A 20,723-nucleotide genomic window follows, 5' to 3' on the forward strand; every position below is an offset into this window, starting at 1 on the left:
CTGTATACACCGGAGGGGAGGACGTACCATATGCTGTATACACCGGAGGGGAGGACGATATGCTGTATACACCGGAGGGGAGGACGATATGCTGTATACACCGGAGGGGAGGACGTACCATATGCTGTATACACCGGAGGGGAGGACGATATGCTGTATACACCGGAGGGGAGGACGTACCATATGCTGTATACACCGGAGGGGAGGACGATATGCTGTATACACCGGAGGGGAGGACGATATGCTGTATACACCGGAGGGGAGGACGATATGCTGTATACACCGGAGGGGAGGACGATATGCTGTATACACCGGAGGGGAGGACGATATGCTGTATACACCGGAGGGGAGGACGATATGCTGTATACACCGGAGGGGAGGACGTACCATATGCCGTATATACCGGAGGGGAGGACGTACCATATGATGTATATACCGGAGGAGAGGACGTACCATATGCCGTATACACCAGAGGGGGGGACGTACCATATGCCATATATACCGGAGGGGGAGGACGTACCATATGATGTATATACCGGAGGGGAGGACGTACCATATGATGTATATACCAGAGGGGAGGACGTACCATATGCCGTATACACCGGAGGGGGGGGACGTACCATATGCTGTATACACCGGAGGGGAGGACGTACCATATGCCGTATATACCGGAGGGGAGGACGTACCATATGATGTATATACCGGAGGAGAGGACGTACCATATGCCGTATACACCAGAGGGGGGGACGTACCATATGCCATATATACCGGAGGGGGAGGACGTACCATATGATGTATATACCGGAGGGGAGGACGTACCATATGATGTATATACCAGAGGGGAGGACGTACCATATGCCGTATACACCGGAGGGGGGGGACGTACCATATGCCGTATATACCGGAGGGGAGGACGTACCATATGATGTATATACCGGAGGAGAGGACGTACCATATGCCGTATATACCGGAGGGGGGGACGTACCATATGCCGTATATACCGGAGGGGAGGACGTACCATATGCCGTATACACCAGAGGGGGGGACGTACCATATGCCATATATACCGGAGGGGGAGGACGTACCATATGATGTATATACCGGAGGGGAGGACGTACCATATGATGTATATACCAGAGGGGAGGACGTACCATATGCCGTATACACCGGAGGGGGGGGACGTACCATATGCTGTATATACCGGAGGGGGAGGACGTGTCATATAATGTACAGTATCTCACACACGTCAGTCCACCCCTCACATTTTTATAAATATTTACTTCTATATTTTCCTGGGACACTGAAGATCTGACACTTTGATAAAATGTACAGTAGTCAGTGTACGGCTGGTATAACAGTGTAAATTGGGCGTGTCCTCAAAATAACTCCACACACCGCCATTAATGTCTAAACCGCTGGCAACAAAAGTGAGGACACCCCTAAGTGACAATGGCCATCCGGCGTATTAACAAGACAGGTTCCACTGAGAACAGGAATCACTTTGGTCGACCAAAGAAGCTGAGTGCGCGTGCTCAGCATCATATCTAGAGGTTGTATGAGTGCTGCCAGCATTGCTGCAGAGCTTACAGGGGTGGGGGGGTCAGACTGTCAGTGCTCAGTGTTATATCCAGAGGATGTATGAGTGCTGCCAGCATTGCTGCAGAGGTTACAGGGGTGGGGGGTCAGCCTGTCAGTGCTCAGCATCATATCCAGAGGTTGTATGAGTGCTGCTAGCATTGCTGCAGAGGTTACAGGGGTGGGGGGGTCAGCCTGTCAGTGCTCAGCGTCATATCCAGAGGTTGTATGAGTGCTGCCAGCATTGCTGCAGAGGTTACAGGGGTGGGGGGTCAGCCTGTCAGTGCTCAGCGTCATATCCAGAGGTTGTATGAGTGCTGCCAGCATTGCTGCAGAGGTTACAGGGGTGGGGGGGTCAGACTGTCAGTGCTCAGCGTCATATCCAGAGGTTGTATGAGTACTGCCAGCATTGCTGCAGAGGTTACAGGGGTGGGGGTCAGCCTGTCAGTGCTCAGCATCATATCCAGAGGCTGTATGAGTGCTGCCAGCATTGCTGCAGAGCTTACAGGGGTGGGGGGGTCAGACTGTCAGTGCTCAGCGTCATATCCAGAGGTTGTATGAGTGCTGCCAGCATTGCTGCAGAGGTTACAGGGGTGGGGGGTCAGCCTGTCAGTGCTCAGCGTCATATCCAGAGGTTGTATGAGTGCTGCCAGCATTGCTGCAGAGGTTACAGGGGTGGGGGGGTCAGACTGTCAGTGCTCAGCGTCATATCCAGAGGTTGTATGAGTGCTGCCAGCATTGCTGCAGAGGTTACAGGGGTGGGGGTCAGCCTGTCAGTGCTCAGCGTCATATCCAGAGTCTGTATGAGTGCTGCCAGCATTGCTGCAGAGGTTACAGGGGTGGGGGGCCAGCCTGTCAGTGCTCAGCGTCATATCCAGAGTCTGTATGAGTGCTGCCAGCATTGCTGCAGAGGTTACAGGGGTGGGGGGTCAGCCTGTCAGTGCTCAGCGTCATATCCAGAGGTTGTATGAGTGCTGCCAGCATTGCTGCAGAGGTTACAGAGGTGGGGGCAGCCTGTCAGTGCTCAGTGTTATATCCAGAGGATGTATGAGTGCTGCCAGCATTGCTGCAGAGGTTACAGGGGTGGGGGGGTCAGACTGTCAGTGCTCAGCGTCATATCCAGAGGCTGTATGAGTGCTGCCAGCATTGCTGCAGAGGTTACAGTGGTGGGGGGTCAGCCTGTCAGTGCTCAGCGTCATATCCAGAGGTTGTATGAGTGCTGCCAGCATTGCTGCAGAGGTTACAGGGGTGGGGGGTCAGCCAGTCAGTGCTCAGTGTCATATCCAGAGGTTGTATGAGTGCTGCCAGAATTGCTGCAGAGGTTACAGGGGTGTGGGGTCAGCCTGTCAGTGCTCAGCGTCATATCCAGAGGTGATATGAGTGCTGCCAGCATTGCTGCAGAGGTTACAGGGGTGGGGGGGGTCAGCCTGTCAGTGCTCAGTGTTATATCCAGAGGATGTATGAGTGCTGCCAGCATTGCTGCAGAGGTTACAGGGGTGGGGGGGTCAGACTGTCAGTGCTCAGTGTCATATCCAGAGGTTTTATGAGTGCTGCCAGCATTGCTGCAGAGGTTACAGGGGTGGGGGGGTCAGACTGTCAGTGCTCAGCGTCATATCCAGAGGATGTATGAGTGCTGCCAGCATTGCTGCAGAGGTTACAGGGGTGGGAGGTCAGCCTGTCAGTGCTCAGCGTCATATCCAGAGGTTTTATGAGTGCTGCCAGCATTGCTGCAGAGGTTACAGGGGTGGGAGGTCAGCCTGTCAGTGCTCAGCGTCATATCCAGAGGCTGTATGAGTGCTGCCAGCATTGCTTCAGAGGTTACAGGGGTGCGGGGTCAGCCTGTCAGTGCTCAGCGTCATATCCAGAGGTTGTATGAGTGCTGCCAGCATTGCTGCAGAGGTTACAGGGGTGGGGGGGTCAGCCTGTCAGTGCTCAGCGTCATATCCAGAGGTTGTATGAGTGCTGCCAGCATTGCTGCAGAGGTTACAGGGGTGGGGGGTCGGCCTGTCAGTGCTCAGCGTCATATCCAGAGGTTGTATGAGTGCTGCCAGCATTGCTGCAGAGGTTACAGGGGTGGGGGGGTCAGCCTGTCAGTGCTCAGCGTCATATCCAGAGGTTGTATGAGTGCTGCCAGCATTGCTGCAGAGGTTACAGGGGTGGGGGGTCAGCCTGTCAGTGCTCAGCGTCATATCCAGAGGTTGTATGAGTGCTGCCAGCATTGCTGCAGAGGTTACAGGGGTGGGAGGTCAGCCTGTCAGTGCTCAGCGTCATATCCAGAGGTTGTATGAGTGCTGCCAGCATTGCTGCAGAGGTTACAGGGGTGGGGGATCAGCCTGTCAGTGCTCAGCGTCATATCCAGAGGTTGTATGAGTGCTGCCAGCATTGCTGCAGAGGTTACAGGGGTGGGGGGGTCAGCCTGTCAGTGCTCAGCGTCATATCCAGAGGTTGTATGAGTGCTGCCAGCATTGCTGCAGAGGTTACAGGGGTGGGGGGTCAGCCTGTCAGTGCTCAGCGTCATATCCAGAGGTTGTATGAGTGCTGCCAGCATTGCTGCAGAGGTTACAGGGGTGGGGGGTCAGCCTGTCAGTGCTCAGCATCATATCCAGAGGTTGCATGAGTGCTGCCAGCATTGCTGCAGAGGTTACAGGGGTGGGGGGGTCAGCCTGTCAGTGCTCAGCGTCATATCCAGAGGTTGTATGAGTGCTGCCAGCATTGCTGCAGAGGTTACAGGGGTGGGGGGTCAGCCTGTCAGTGCTCAGCGTCATATCCAGAGGTTGTATGAGTGCTGCCAGCATTGCTGCAGAGGTTACAGGGGTGGGGGTCAGCCTGTCAGTGCTCAGCATCATATCCAGAGGTTGTATGAGTGCTGCCAGCATTGCTGCAGAGGTTACAGGGGTGGGGCGTCAGCCTGTCAGTGCTCAGCGTCATATCCAGAGGTTGTATGAGTGCTGCCAGCATTGCTGCAGAGGTTACAGGGGTGGGGGGGTCAGCCTGTCAGTGCTCAGCGTCATATCCAGAGGTTGTATGAGTGCTGCCAGCATTGCTGCAGAGGTTACAGGGGTGGGGGGTCAGCCTGTCAGTGCTCAGCGTCATATCCAGAGGTTGTATGAGTGCTGCCAGCATTGCTGCAGAGGTTACAGGGGTGGGAGGTCAGCCTGTCAGTGCTCAGCGTCATATCCAGAGGTTGTATGAGTGCTGCCAGCATTGCTGCAGAGGTTACAGGGGTGGGGGATCAGCCTGTCAGTGCTCAGCGTCATATCCAGAGGTTGTATGAGTGCTGCCAGCATTGCTGCAGAGGTTACAGGGGTGGGGGGGTCAGCCTGTCAGTGCTCAGCGTCATATCCAGAGGTTGTATGAGTGCTGCCAGCATTGCTGCAGAGGTTACAGGGGTGGGGGGTCAGCCTGTCAGTGCTCAGCGTCATATCCAGAGGTTGTATGAGTGCTGCCAGCATTGCTGCAGAGGTTACAGGGGTGGGGGGTCAGCCTGTCAGTGCTCAGCATCATATCCAGAGGTTGCATGAGTGCTGCCAGCATTGCTGCAGAGGTTACAGGGGTGGGGGGGTCAGCCTGTCAGTGCTCAGCGTCATATCCAGAGGTTGTATGAGTGCTGCCAGCATTGCTGCAGAGGTTACAGGGGTGGGGGGTCAGCCTGTCAGTGCTCAGCGTCATATCCAGAGGTTGTATGAGTGCTGCCAGCATTGCTGCAGAGGTTACAGGGGTGGGGGTCAGCCTGTCAGTGCTCAGCATCATATCCAGAGGTTGTATGAGTGCTGCCAGCATTGCTGCAGAGGTTACAGGGGTGGGGCGTCAGCCTGTCAGTGCTCAGCGTCATATCCAGAGGTTGTATGAGTGCTGCCAGCATTGCTGCAGAGGTTACAGGGGTGGGGGGGTCAGCCTGTCAGTGCTCAGCGTCATATCCAGAGGTTGTATGAGTGCTGCCAGCATTGCTGCAGAGGTTACAGGGGTGGGGGTCAGCCTGTCAGTGCTCAGCATCATATCCAGAGGTTGTATGAGTGCTGCCAGCATTGCTGCAGAGGTTACAGGGGTGGGGGGTCAGCCTGTCAGTGCTCAGCGTCATATCCAGAGGCTGTATGAGTGCTGCCAGCATTGCTGCAGAGGTTACAGGGGTGGGGGGGTCAGACTGTCAGTGCTCAGCGTCATATCCAGAGGTAGTATGAGTGCTGCCAGCATTGCTGCAGAGGTTACAGGGGTGGGGGGTCAGCCTGTCAGTGCTCAGCGTCATATCCAGAGGTTGTATGAGTGCTGCCAGCATTGCTGCAGAGTTCACAGGGGTGGGGGGTCAGCCTGTCAGTGCTCAGCGTCATATCCAGAGGTTGTATGAGTGCTGCCAGCATTGCTGCAGAGGTTACAGGGGTGGGGGGTCAGCCTGTCAGTGCTCAGCGTCATATCCAGAGGTTGTATGAGTGCTGCCAGCATTGCTGCAGAGGTTACAGTGGTGGGGGTCAGCCTGTCAGTGCTCAGCGTCATATCCAGAGGTTGTATGAGTGCTGCCAGCATTGCTGCAGAGGTTACAGGGGTGGGGGGGTCAGCCTGTCAGTGCTCAGTGTCATATCCAAGGATGTATGAGTGCTGCCAGCATTGCTGCAGAGGTTACAGGGGTGGGGGGTCAGCCTGTCAGTGCTCAGCGTCATATCCAGAGGATGTATGAGTGCTGCCAGCATTGCTGCAGAGGTTACAGGGGTGGGGGGTCAGCCTGCCAGTGCTCAGCGTCATATCCAGAGGTTGTATGAGTGCTGCCAGCATTGCTGCAGAGGTTACAGGGGTGGGGGTCAGCCTGTCCGCGCTCAGACCATTCTCCGCACACTACATCACATTGGTCTGCATGGCGTCGTCCCAGGAGGAGCCTCTTCTAAATATGATGTAGAAGAAAGCCGTAGACGGTCTGCTGAAGACGAGCAGAGTAAGGACACGGTTACTGGAACCTCGTCCTGGGGTCTGATGAGACCAAGAGAAACGTAGTTGGTTCAGATGGTGTCAGGCGTATGTGGTGACAACCAGGTGAGGAGCACAAAGACCAGTGTGTCCTGCCTACAGTCCAGCATGGTGGTGGGGGTGTCATGGTTTGGGGCAGCATGCGTGCTGCCGGCTGTGGGGGCTACATTGAGGGAACAATGAATGCCGCCATGTCCTGTGACATACTGAAGCAGAGCATGATCCCCATCCTTCTGGGCCGCAGGGCAGTATCCAACATGACAACCCCAAACACCTCCAAGACGACCACTGCCTTGTAAAGAACTTGAGGGTAAAGGTGCTGGACCGGCATGTCTCCAGACCTAAACCTTATTGAGCATCTGTGGGGCCTCCTCAAACGGAAGATGGAGGAGCGCAAGGTCCACCAGCTACGTGATGTCATCATGGAGGAGGAAGAGGATTCCAGTGGAACCTGTGAAGGTCCAGTGACCTCCATGTCCAAGAGAGTTAATGCCGTGCTGGAAAATAATGGTGGCCACATAAGATACTAACACTGGGCACAATTTGGCCATTGTCACTTAAGGTGACCTCACTTTTGTTGCCAGTGGGTTAGACATTAATGTGTGTTGAGTTATTTTGAGGACACGCCCAATTTACACTGTTATACAAGCCGTGCACTGACTGCTGTACATTGTATCAGAGTGTCAGCTCTTCAGTGTCCCAGGAAAAGGTAGAAGAGAATATCTACAGAAAAGTGAGGGGTGGAGTCACTGTGAGATACGGTATACAGGGGTGCACTCACTTCTGTGAGATACTGTATACAGGGGTGGAGTCACTGTGAGATACTGTATACAGGGGTGCACTCACTTCTGTGAGATACTGTATACAGGGGTGCACTCACTTCTGTGAGATACTGTATACAGGGGTGCACTCACTTCTGTGAGATACTGTATACAGGGGTGCACTCACTTCTGTGAGATACTGTATACAGGGGTGCACTCACTTCTGTGAGATACTGTATACAGGGGTGCACTCACTTCTGTGAGATATTGTATACAGGGGTGCACTCACTCCTGTGAGATACTGTATACAGGGGTGCACTCACTTCTGTGAGATACTGTATACAGGGGTGCCCTCACTTCTGTGACATACTGTATACAGGGGTGCACTCACTTCTGTGAGATACTGTATACAGGGGTGCACTCACTTCTGTGACATACTGTATACAGGGGTGCACTCACTTCTGTGAGATACTGTATACAGGGGTGCACTCACTTCTGTGAGATACTGTATACAGGGGTGCACTCACTTCTGTGAGATACTGTATACAGGGGTGCACTCACTTCTGTGAGATACTGTATACAGGGGTGCACTCACTTCTGTGAGATACTGTATACAGGGGTACACTCGCTTCTGTGAGATACTGTATACAGGGGTGCACTCACTTCTGTGAGATACTGTTTACAGGGGTGCACTCGCTTTTGTGAGATACTGTATATAGGGGTGCACTCACTTCTGTGAGATACTGTATACAGGGGTGTACTTCTGTCAGATACTGTATACAGGGGTGCACTCGCTTCTGTGAGATACTGTTTACAGGGGTGCACTCGCTTCTGTGAGATACTGTATATAGGGGTGCACTCGCTTCTGTGAGATATTGTATACAGGGGTGCACTCGCTTCTGTGAGATATTGTATACAGGGGTGCACTCACTTCTCTGAGATACTGTATACAGGGGTGCACTCACTTCTGTGAGATACTGTATACAGGGGTGCACTCACTTCTCTGAGATACTGTATACAGGGGTGTACTTCTCTGAGATACTGTATACAGGGGTGCACTCACTTCTGTGAGATACTGTATACAGGGGTGCACTGACTTCTGTGAGATACTGTATATAGGGGTGCACTCACTTCTGTGAGATACTGTATACAGGGGTGTACTTCTGTCAGATACTGTATACAGGGGTGCACTCACTTCTCTGAGATACTGTATACAGGGGTGCACTCACTTCTGTGAGATACTGTATACAGGGGTGCACTCACTTCTCTGAGATACTGTATACAGGGGTGCACTCACTTCTGTGAGATACTGTATACAGGGGTTCACTCACTTCTCTGAGATACTGTATACAGGGGTGCACTCACTTCTGTGAGATACTGTATACAGGGGTGCACTCACTTCTGTGAGATACTGTATACAGGGGTGCACTCACTTCTGTGAGATACTGTATACAGGGGTGCACTCACTTCTGTGAGATACTGTATACAGGGGTGCACTCACTTCTCTGAGATACTGTATACAGGGGTGCACTCACTTCTGTGAGATACTGTATACAGGGGTGCACTCACTTCTGTGAGATACTGTATACAGGGGTTCACTCACTTCTCTGAGATACTGTATACAGGGGTTCACTCACTTCTCTGAGATACTGTATACAGGGGTGCACTCACTTCTGTGAGATACTGTATACAGGGGTGCACTCGCTTCTGTAAGATACTGTTTACAGGGGTTCACTCACTTCTCTGAGATACTGTATACAGGGGTGCACTCACTTCTCTGAGATACTGTATACAGGGGTGTACTTCTCTGAGATACTGTATACAGGGGTGCACTCACTTCTGTGAGATACTGTATACAGGGGTGCACTGACTTCTGTGAGATACTGTATATAGGGGTGCACTCACTTCTGTGAGATACTGTATACAGGGGTGTACTTCTGTCAGATACTGTATACAGGGGTGCACTCGCTTCTGTGAGATACTGTATATAGGGGTGCACTCGCTTCTGTGAGATATTGTATACAGGGGTGCACTCGCTTCTGTGAGATATTGTATACAGGGGTGCACTCGCTTCTGTGAGATACTGTATTCAGGGGTGCACTCACTTCTGTGAGATACTGTATACAGGGGTGCACTCACTTCTGTGAGATACTGTATACAGGGGTGCACTCACTCCTGTGAGATACTGTATACAGGGGTGCACTCACTTCTGTGAGATACTGTATACAGGGGTGCACTCACTTCTGTGAGATACTGTATACAGGGGTGCACTCGCTTCTGTAAGATACTGTTTACAGGGGTTCACTCACTTCTCTGAGATACTGTATACAGGGGTGCACTCACTTCTCTGAGATACTGTATACAGGGGTGTACTTCTCTGAGATACTGTATACAGGGGTGCACTCACTTCTGTGAGATACTGTATACAGGGGTGCACTGACTTCTGTGAGATACTGTATATAGGGGTGCACTCACTTCTGTGAGATACTGTATACAGGGGTGTACTTCTGTCAGATACTGTATACAGGGGTGCACTCACTTCTGTGAGATACTGTATACAGGGGTGCACTCACTTCTGTGAGATACTGTATACAGGGGTGCACTCACTTCTGTGAGATACTGTATATAGGGGTGCACTGACTTCTGTGAGATACTGTATACAGGGGTGCACTCACTTCTGTGAGATACTGTATATAGGGGTGCACTGACTTCTGTGAGATACTGTATATAGGGGTGCACTCACTTCTGTGAGATACTGTATACAGGGGTGCACTGACTTCTGTGAGATACTGTATATAGGGGTGCACTCACTTCTGTGAGATACTGTATACAGGGGTGTACTTCTGTCAGATACTGTATACAGGGGTGCACTCACTTCTGTGAGATACTGTATACAGGGGTGCACTGACTTCTGTGAGATACTGTATATAGGGGTGCACTCACTTCTGTGAGATACTGTATACAGGGGTGTACTTCTGTCAGATACTGTATACAGGGGTGCACTCACTTCTGTGAGATACTGTATACAGGGGTGCACTCACTTCTGTGAGATACTGTATATAGTGGAGCTGATGATTGGCAGCCTTGATATTTAATCAAAGTCCAATGGCAACCAAACTTTCAATGCAGCTTTACTATATAAAGCCTCCAGGGACGACGTCAGGTGGGGCCCCGGGCCCCTGTAATTTGCTGCATCCTCCTCTGAATCCATATTTTTGGGGTTTCAGGAGCTGAGTGACCAGGCCGGAGAACCGATGGACGACAGTGAGGTCAGATGGGTCATCACCGTCCCTGCCATCTGGAAGCAGCCGGCAAAGCAGTTCATGAGGCAGGCGGCCTACAAGGTGAGTGCCCCCAACGCGGCCCGCAGGGCGCTGACCCCACAGAGCGTAAGCTCCACTTAGACCTCCATCATCCCATGGTCACCTTCACCATCCCATAGTCACCTTCACCGCCTCATCCCATGGTCAACTGTATCACCCCATCCTATTGCCACTTGCACCATGCTATCTGATGGTCACTTCCACCATCTCAAAGCCACCTGCACCATCCTATCCCTTGGAACGTCCACCAGCCCTTGGTCACCACCTCCACACTGCCCCATGGTCACCACCTACATCACCCTATGCCATGGTCAGCTGCCTCACCCCATCACCAGCATACGCTCACCTTTGCTCAGTCACCACTCTATGCCACGGTCACCTTCGTCACCCATGCCCACCTTCACCAGTCCATGCCATGGCCATTTGCACCATCCAGTCACATGGTCACTTCCCTCTTCCCATGTTCACCTCCACCACACCATCCCTTAGTCACATTTGCCATTCCAAGGTTAACTTCGCCACCCCATCTTGCTGTCGACTGCACGGCCCCACCCCGTGGTCACCTTTGCCGCCCCACCCCGCGGTCATCCTGTGCCATGGTCAGCTGCCACATCCAGTTAATAGCTTATGCTCACCTTTGATCAGTCACCTTCCCATCCCATGGTCACCTTCCCATCCCATGGTCACCTTCATCACGTAGCAATTTGCACTATCCTATCCCACTGAACCGCCATCATCCACCCCTGTGGTCATCTTCACCACGCCATCCCATGGTCACGTTCACCCTCTTATCCCATGGAACCTTCACCATCCCTTGTCACTTCCACCACCCCATGTCGTGGTCACCTGCTCAAAACAGCCCCATGGTCACCACTTCCTTCACGCTGTGCCATGGGTAAATGCTGTATCCCATCACCAGCTTATACTCACCTTGCCACCCACTTTAACCCCAGTAATGGTCTTCTTCACCCTCTAATTCCATGGTCCTCTGGGTCTCCTCACACATCCCTGGGGCTGCACTTGTCGTTTCATCGGCATTGATCAGAGAGATTTATTGCGCTGCTCGGCCGGATGAGGGCGCGGTTTAGATGCTTCCGGAAAAATCACCTGCGGGATTTACCATCGCTCAGACCCTGGGCCCCGCTCCTGTCAGGTTATCGCAATGGCGGTACGCAGATTACAGAAAAGCAGTTATAAACCTTCAGACGCTATCGGCCAGGACTGTATATAATACAGCAGTTATATAATGTACAGACGCCATCGGCCGGGGCGGTATATAATACTGCAGTTATATAATGTACAGACGCCATCGGCCGGGGCGGTATATAATACAGCAGTTATATAATGTACAGACGCCATCGGCCGGGGCGGTATATAATACAGCAGTTATATAATGTACAGACGCCATCGGCCGGGGCGGTATATAATACAGCAGTTATATAATGTACAGACGCCATCGGCCGGGGCGGTATATAATACAGCAGTTATATAATGTACAGACGCCATCGGCCGGGGCGGTATATAATACAGCAGTTATATAATGTACAGACGCCATCGGCCGGGGCTGTATACAATACAGCAGTTATATAATGTACAGACGCCATCGGCCGGGGCGGTATATAATACAGCAGTTATATAATGTACAGACGCCATCGGCCGGGGCGGTATATGATACAGCAGTTATATAATGTACAGACGCCATCGGCCGGGGCGGTATATGATACAGCAGTTATATAATGTACAGACGCCATCGGCCGGGGCGGTATATAATACAGCAGTTATATAATGTACAGACGCCATCGGCCGGGACTGTATATAATACAGCAGTTATATAATGTACAGACGCCATCGGCCGGGGCGGTATATAATACAGCAGTTATATAATGTACAGACGCCATCGGCCGGGGCGGTATATAATACTGCAGTTATATAATGTACAGACGCCATCGGCCGGGGCGGTATATGATACAGCAGTTATATAATGTACAGACGCCATCGGCCGGGGCGGTATATAATACAGCAGTTATATAATGTACAGACGGCATCGGCCGGGACTGTATATAATACAGCAGTTATATAATGTACAGACGCCATCGGCCGGGGCGGTATATGATACAGCAGTTATATAATGTACAGACGCCATCGGCCGGGACTGTATATAATACAGCAGTTATATAATGTACAGACGCCATCGGCCGGGACTGTATATAATACAGCAGTTATATAATGTACAGACGCCATCGGCCGGGGCGGTATATAATACAGCAGTTATATAATGTACAGACGCCATCGGCCGGGACTGTATATAATACAGCAGTTATATAATGTACAGACGCCATCGGCCGGGGCGGTATATAATACAGCAGTTATATAATGTACAGACGCCATCGGCCGGGGCGGTATATGATACAGCAGTTATATAATGTACAGACGCCATCGGCCGGGGCGGTATATAATACAGCAGTTATATAATGTACAGACGCCATCGGCCGGGGCGGTATATGATACAGCAGTTATATAATGTACAGACGCCATCGGCCGGGACTGTATATAATACAGCAGTTATATAATGTACAGACGCCATCGGCCGGGGCGGTATATAATACAGCAGTTATATAATGTACAGACGCCATCGGCCGGGGCGGTATATAATACTGCAGTTATATAATGTACAGACGCCATCGGCCGGGGCTGTATATAATACAGCAGTTATATAATGTACAGACGCCATCGGCCGGGACTGTATATAATACAGCAGTTATATAATGTACAGACGCCATCGGCCGGGGCGGTATATAATACAGCAGTTATATAATGTACAGACGCCATCGGCCGGGGCGGTATATAATACAGCAGTTATATAATGTACAGACGCCATCGGCCGGGGCGGTATATAATACAGCAGTTATATAATGTACAGACGCCATCGGCCGGGGCGGTATATAATACAGCAGTTATATAATGTACAGACGCCATCGGCCGGGGCTGTATATAATACAGCAGTTATATAATGTACAGACGCCATCGGCCGGGGCGGTATATAATACTGCAGTTATATAATGTACAGACGCCATCGGCCGGGGCTGTATATAATACAGCAGTTATATAATGTACAGACGCCATCGGCCGGGGCTGTATATAATACAGCAGTTATATAATGTACAGACGCCATCGGCCGGGGCGGTATATAATACAGCAGTTATATAATGTACAGACGCCATCGGCCGGGGCTGTATATAATACTGCAGTTATATAATGTACAGACGCCATCGGCCGGGGCGGTATATAATACAGCAGTTATATAATGTACAGACGCCATCGGCCGGGGCTGTATATAATACAGCAGTTATATAATGTACAGACGCCATCGGCCGGGGCGGTATATAATACAGCAGTTATATAATGTACAGACGCCATCGGCCGGGGCGGTATATAATACAGCAGTTATATAATGTACAGACGCCATCGGCCGGGGCTGTATATAATACAGCAGTTATATAATGTACAGACGGCATCGGCCGGGGCGGTATATAATACAGCAGTTATATAATGTACAGACGCCATCGGCCGGGACTGTATATAATACAGCAGTTATATAATGTACAGACGCCATCGGCCGGGGCGGTATATAATACAGCAGTTATATAATGTACAGACGGCATCGGCCGGGACTGTATATAATACAGCAGTTATATAATGTACAGACGAAATCGGCCGGGACTGTATATAATACAGCAGTTATATAATGTACAGACGCCATCGGCCGGGGCTGTATATAATACAGCAGTTATATAATGTACAGACGCCATCGGCCGGGGCTGTATATAATACAGCAGTTATATAATGTACAGACGCCATCGGCCGGGGCGGTATATAATACAGCAGTTATATAATGTACAGACGCCATCGGCCGGGGCGGTATATAATACAGCAGTTATATAATGTACAGACGCCATCGGCCGGGGCTGTATATAATACAGCAGTTATATAATGTACAGACGCCATCGGCCGGGGCGGTATATAATACTGCAGTTATATAATGTACAGACGCCATCGGCCGGGACTGTATATAATACTGCAGTTATATAATGTACAGACGCCATCGGCCGGGGCGGTATATAATACTGCAGTTATATAATGTACAGACGCCATCGGCCGGGACTGTATATAATACTGCAGTTATATAATGTACAGACGCCATCGGCCGGGACTGTATATAATACAGCAGTTATATAATGTACAGACGCCATCGGCCGGGGCGGTATATAATACTGCAGTTATATAATGTACAGACGCTATCGGCCGGGGCGGTATATGATACAGCAGTTATATAATGTACAGACGCCATCGGCCGGGGCGGTATATAATACAGCAGTTATATAATGTACAGACGCCATCGGCCGGGGCGGTATATAATACAGCAGTTATATAATGTACAGACGCCATCGGCCGGGGCGGTATATAATACAGCAGTTATATAATGTACAGACGCCATCGGCCGGGGCGGTATATAATACTGCAGTTATATAATGTACAGACGCTATCGGCCGGGGCGGTATATGATACAGCAGTTATATAATGTACAGACGCCATCGGCCGGGGCGGTATATGATACAGCAGTTATATAATGTACAGACGCCATCGGCCGGGGCGGTATATAATACAGCAGTTATATAATGTACAGACGCCATCGGCCGGGGCGGTATATAATACAGCAGTTATATAATGTACAGACGCCATCGGCCGGGGCGGTATATAATACTGCAGTTATATAATGTACAGACGCTATCGGCCGGGGCGGTATATAATACAGCAGTTATATAATGTACAGACGGCATCGGCCGGGGCGGTATATAATACTGCAGTTATATAATGTACAGACGCCATCGGCTGGGACTGTATATAATACAGCAGTTATATAATGTACAGACGCCATCGGCCGGGGCGGTATATAATACTGCAGTTATATAATGTACAGACGCCATCGGCCGGGACTGTATATAATACTGCAGTTATATAATGTACAGACGCCATCGGCCGGGGCGGTATATAATACTGCAGTTATATAATGTACAGACGCTATCGGCCGGGGCGGTATATGATACAGCAGTTATATAATGTACAGACGCCATCGGCCGGGGCGGTATATAATACTGCAGTTATATAATGTACAGACGCCATCGGCCGGGGCGGTATATAATACTGCAGTTATATAATGTACAGACGCCATCGGCCGGGGCGGTATATAATACTGCAGTTATATAATGTACAGACGCCATGATGATCATTATGTGCGTTCCTGGGAGGTCAATGACCTCTCGTTCCCCTGTCTAGCCGCCCCTCCCCCTCTCTGTTTACGACTTCTTTACAGGAAATCTTGCACTAATGGCCACTAAAATTTGATCGAGCAATGGCCGCCGGCTCTAATGAAAGGATCCAGAGACAATGGCTCCTCCTGAGAGTCCTCGTAATGTGAAGAAAAAGCACTCAGCCGCCGCCATCGCCATACACTGCATCCTCGGAGGGGAAACGCTGTACTTCCCGCACAGTCACATATGACACTAGAAACCTTTTCATGGAGAGGCGGCCACTAGGAGACCCCCAGAACCGCGGTGAAGTGGAATCAATAAAATTATCAGACCTCCCCTACACCGCAGCGCGTAATATAGCGGATAGTGTAACTACTGCAAAACCATCACACTGACGGTGGTGGAGAAATTCTCATCTCGGGGAACCTAGATAATCAGTAGAACCGGGATCAGTCTCTGTTTACCTGTTACTGATCCCTGACCGGGGAGAGGATGACTGTAGGACAGGAGAATACAATCTGATGCCCCCTGTTATCAGACATTTCAGTGGAGAGGATGACTGTAGGACAGGAGAATACAGTCTATTGCCCCCTGTTATCAGCCATTTCAGGTCAGGGAGAGGATGACTGTAGGACAGGAGAATACAGTCTATTGCCCCCTGTTATCAGCCATTTCAGGGAGAGGATGACTGTAGGACAGGAGAATACAGTCTATTGCTCCCTGTTATCAGCCATTTCAGGTCAGGGAGAGGATGACTGTAGGACAGGAGAATACAGTCTATTGCCCCCTGTTATCAGCCATTTCAGGGGAGAGGATGACTGTAGGACAGGAGAATACAGTCTATTGCCCCCTGTTATCAGCCATTTCAGGGGAGAGGATGACTGTAGGACAGGAGAATACAGTCTATTGCCCCCTGTTATCAGCCATTTCAGAGGAGAGGATGACTGTAGGACAGGAGAATACAGTCTATTGCTCCCTGTTATCGGCCATTTCAGGGGAGAGGATGACTGTAGGACAGGAGAATACAGTCTATTGCCCCTGTTATCAGCCATTTCAGGGGAGAGGATGACTGTAGGACAGGAGAATACAGTCTATTGCTCCCTGTTATCAGCCATTTCAGGGGAGAGGATGACTGTAGGACAGGAGAATACAGTCTATTGCTCCTTGTTATCAGCCATTTCAGGGGAGAGGATGACTGTAGGACAGGAGAATACAGTCTATTGCCCCCTGTTATCAGCCATTTCAGGGGAGAGGATGACTGTAGGACAGGAGAATACAGTCTATTGTCCCCTGTTATCAGCCATTTCAGGGGAGAGGATGACTGTAGGACAGGAGAATACAATCTATTGCTCCCTGTTATCAGCCATTTCAGGGGAGAGGATGACTGTAGGACAGGAGAATACAGTCTATTACTCCCTGTTATCAGCCATTTCAGGGGAGAGGATGACTGTAGGACAGGAGAATACAATCTATTGCTCCCTGTTATCAGCCATTTCAGGGGAGAGGATGACTGTAGGACAGGAGAATATAGTCTATTGCCCCCTGTTATCAGCCATTTCAGGGGAGAGGATGACTGTAGGACAGGAGAATACAGTCTATTGCCCTCTGTTATCAGCCATTTCAGGGGAGAGGATGACTGTAGGACAGGAGAATACAGTATAATGCCCCCTGTTATTAGCCATTTCAGGGGAGAGGATGACTGTAGGACAGGAGAATACAGTCTATTGCTCCCTGTTATCAGCCATTTCAGGGGAGAGGATGACTGTAGGACAGGAGAATACAGTCTATTGCCCCCTGTTATCAGCCATTTCAGGGGAGAGGATGACTGTAGGACAGGAGAATACAGTCTATTGCCCCCTGTTATCAGCCATTTCAGGGGAGAGGATGACTGTAGGACAGGAGAATACAGTCTATTGCCCCCTGTTATCAGCCATTTCAGGGGAAAGGATGACTGTAGGACAGGAGAATACAGTCTATTGCCCCCTGTTATCAGCCATTTCAGGGGAAAGGATGACTGTAGGACAGGAGAATACAGTCTATTGCTCCCTGTTATCAGCCATTTCAGGGGAGAGGATGACTGTAGGACAGGAGAATACAGTCTATTGCCCCCTGTTATCAGCCATTTCAGGGGAGAGGATGACTGTAGGACAGGAGAATACAGTCTATTGCCCCCTGTTATCAGCCATTTCAGGGGAGAGGATGACTGTAGGACAGGAGAATACAGTCTATTGCCCCCTGTTATCAGCCATTTCAGGGGAAAGGATGACTGTAGGACAGGAGAATACAGTCTATTGCCCCCTGTTATCAGCCATTTCAGGGGAGAGGATGACTGTAAGACAGGAGAATACAGTCTATTGCCCCCTGTTATCAGCCATTTCAGGAGAGAGGATGACTGTAAGACAGGAGAATACAATCTATTGCCCCCTGTTATCAGCCATTTCAGGGGAGAGGATGACTGTAGGACAGGAGAATACAGTCTATTGCCCCCTATTATCAGCCATTTCAGGAGAGAGGATGACTGTAAGACAGGAGAATACAATCTATTGCCCCCTGTTATCAGCCATTTCAGGGGAGAGGATGACTGTAGGACAGGAGAATACAGTCTATTGCCTCCTGTTATCAGCCATTTCAGGGGAGAGGACGACAGTAGGACAGGGGAATACAGTCTATTGCCCCCTGTTATCAGCCATTTCAGAGGAGAGGATGACTGTAGGACAGGAGAATACAGTCTATTGCCCCCTGTTATCAGCCATTTCAGGGGAGAGGATGACTGTAGGACAGGAGAATACAGTCTATTGCTCCCTGTTATCAGCCATTTCAGGGGAGACGATGACTGTAGGACAGGAGAACACAGTCTATTGCTCCCTGTTATCAGCCATTTCAGGGGAGACGATGACTGTAGGACAGGAGAATACAATCTATTGCCCCCTGTTATCAGCCATTTCAGAGGAGAGGATGACTGTAGGACAGGAGAATACAGTCTATTGCCCCCTGTTATCAGCCATTTCAGGGGAGAGGATGACTGTAGGACAGGAGAATACAGTCTATTGCCCCCTGTTATCAGCCATTTCAGGGGAGAGGATGACTGTAGGACAGGAGAATACAATCTATTGCCCCCCTGTTATCAGCCATTTCAGGGGAGAGGATGACTGTAGGACAGGAGAATACAGTCTATTGCCCCCTGTTATCAGCCATTTCAGGGGAGAGGATGACTGTAGGACAGGAGAATACAGTCTATTGCTCCCTGTTATCAGCCATTTCAGGGGGGAGGATGACTGTAGGACAGAAGAATACAGTCTATTGCCTCCTGTTATCAGCCATTTCAGGGGAGAGGATGACTGTAGGACAGGAGAATACAGTCTATTGCTCCCTGTTATCAGCCATTTCAGGGGAGAGGATGACTGTAGGACAGGAGAATACAATCTATTGCTCCCTGTTATCAGCCATTTCAGGGGAGAGGATGACTGTAGGACAGGAGAATACAGTCTATTGCCCCCTGTTATCAGCCATTTCAGGGAGAGGATGACTGTAGGACAGGAGAATACAGTCTATTGCTCCCTGTTATCAGCCATTTCAGGGGAGAGGATGACTGTAGGACAGGAGAATACAATCTATTGCCCCCTGTTATCAGCCATTTCAGGGAGAGGATGATTGGTGGACAGGAGAATACAGTCTATTGCCTCCTGTTATCAGCCATTTCAGGGGAGAGGATGACTGTAGGACAGGAGAATACAATCTATTGCTCCCTGTTATCAGCCATTTCAGGGGAGAGGATGACTGTAGGACAGGAGAATACAGTCTATTGCCCCCTGTTATCAGCCATTTCAGGGAGAGGATGACTGTAGGACAGGAGAATACAGTCTATTGCTCCCTGTTATCAGCCATTTCAGGGGAGAGGATGACTGTAGGACAGGAGAATACAATCTATTGCCCCCTGTTATCAGCCATTTCAGGGAAGAGGATGACTGTAGGACAGGAGAATACAGTCTATTGCTCCCTGTTATCAGCCATTTCAGGGGAGAGGATGACTGTAGGACAGGAGAATACAGTCTATTGCCCCCTGTTATCAGCCATTTCAGGGGAGAGGATGACTGTAGGACAGGAGAATACAGTCTATTACTCCCTGTTATCAGCCATTTCAGGGGAGAGGATGACTGTAGGACAGGAGAATACAGTCTATTGCTCCCTGTTATCAGCCATTTCAGGGGAGAGGATGACTGTAGGACAGGAGAATACAGTCTATTGCCTCCTGTTATCAGCCATTTTAGGGGAGAGGATGACTGTAGGACAGGAGAATACAGTCTATTGCCCCCTGTTATCAGCCATTTCAGGGGAGAGGATGACTGTAGGACAGGAGAATACAGTCTATTACCCCCTGTTATCAGCCATTTCAGGGGAGAGGATGACTGTAGGACAGGACAATACAGTCAAATTCAAATTCAAATTCAAATTCAAAAAGCTTTATTGGCAGGACCAGATACATGTTAGCATTGCCAAAGCAGTTGAGTTTGCATAGGAAAAGGGGAAGGGGGTAATATAAAGGGGAAGGGGGTAATATAAAGGGGAATGGACATAAGTCTTTGAGAGTCCTCAGTTTCTCATGTCCCTCTCAGTCTGTGACACGCTGTCACATATTGGGCAGCTCTCTTCACCATTGGCTCCTCTTCTCCCAGTAGAATTTGGAGTTTCCTCTTCTCTTCTGTAGAATTGAAGTCCGGGATGAGAGCGGAGAGTCTCTGGAAGTGAGTGTCCCTCAGCGCTGAGTACTTGGGGCAATGTAGCAGGAAGTGTTCCTCATCCTC

The 20,723-nt window shown here is 50.2% G+C and overlaps 1 protein-coding gene across 1 annotated transcript in view; it reads left to right on the plus strand.

Moving 5' to 3' along the window:
* HSPA12A (heat shock protein family A (Hsp70) member 12A) overlaps positions 1-20,723 on the plus strand; it is a 57,346-nt gene that overhangs the window by 27,070 nt on the left and 9,553 nt on the right. Inside the window, exon 6 of the mRNA XM_040435613.1 lies at positions 10,517-10,633. Coding sequence (XP_040291547.1) covers positions 10,517-10,633 — 117 coding nt within the window. The remainder of the gene's footprint in view (positions 1-10,516; positions 10,634-20,723) is intronic.

This window comes from Bufo bufo, chromosome 6 (genome assembly GCF_905171765.1).
Source record: "Bufo bufo chromosome 6, aBufBuf1.1, whole genome shotgun sequence".
Lineage (NCBI taxonomy): Eukaryota > Metazoa > Chordata > Amphibia > Anura > Bufonidae > Bufo > Bufo bufo.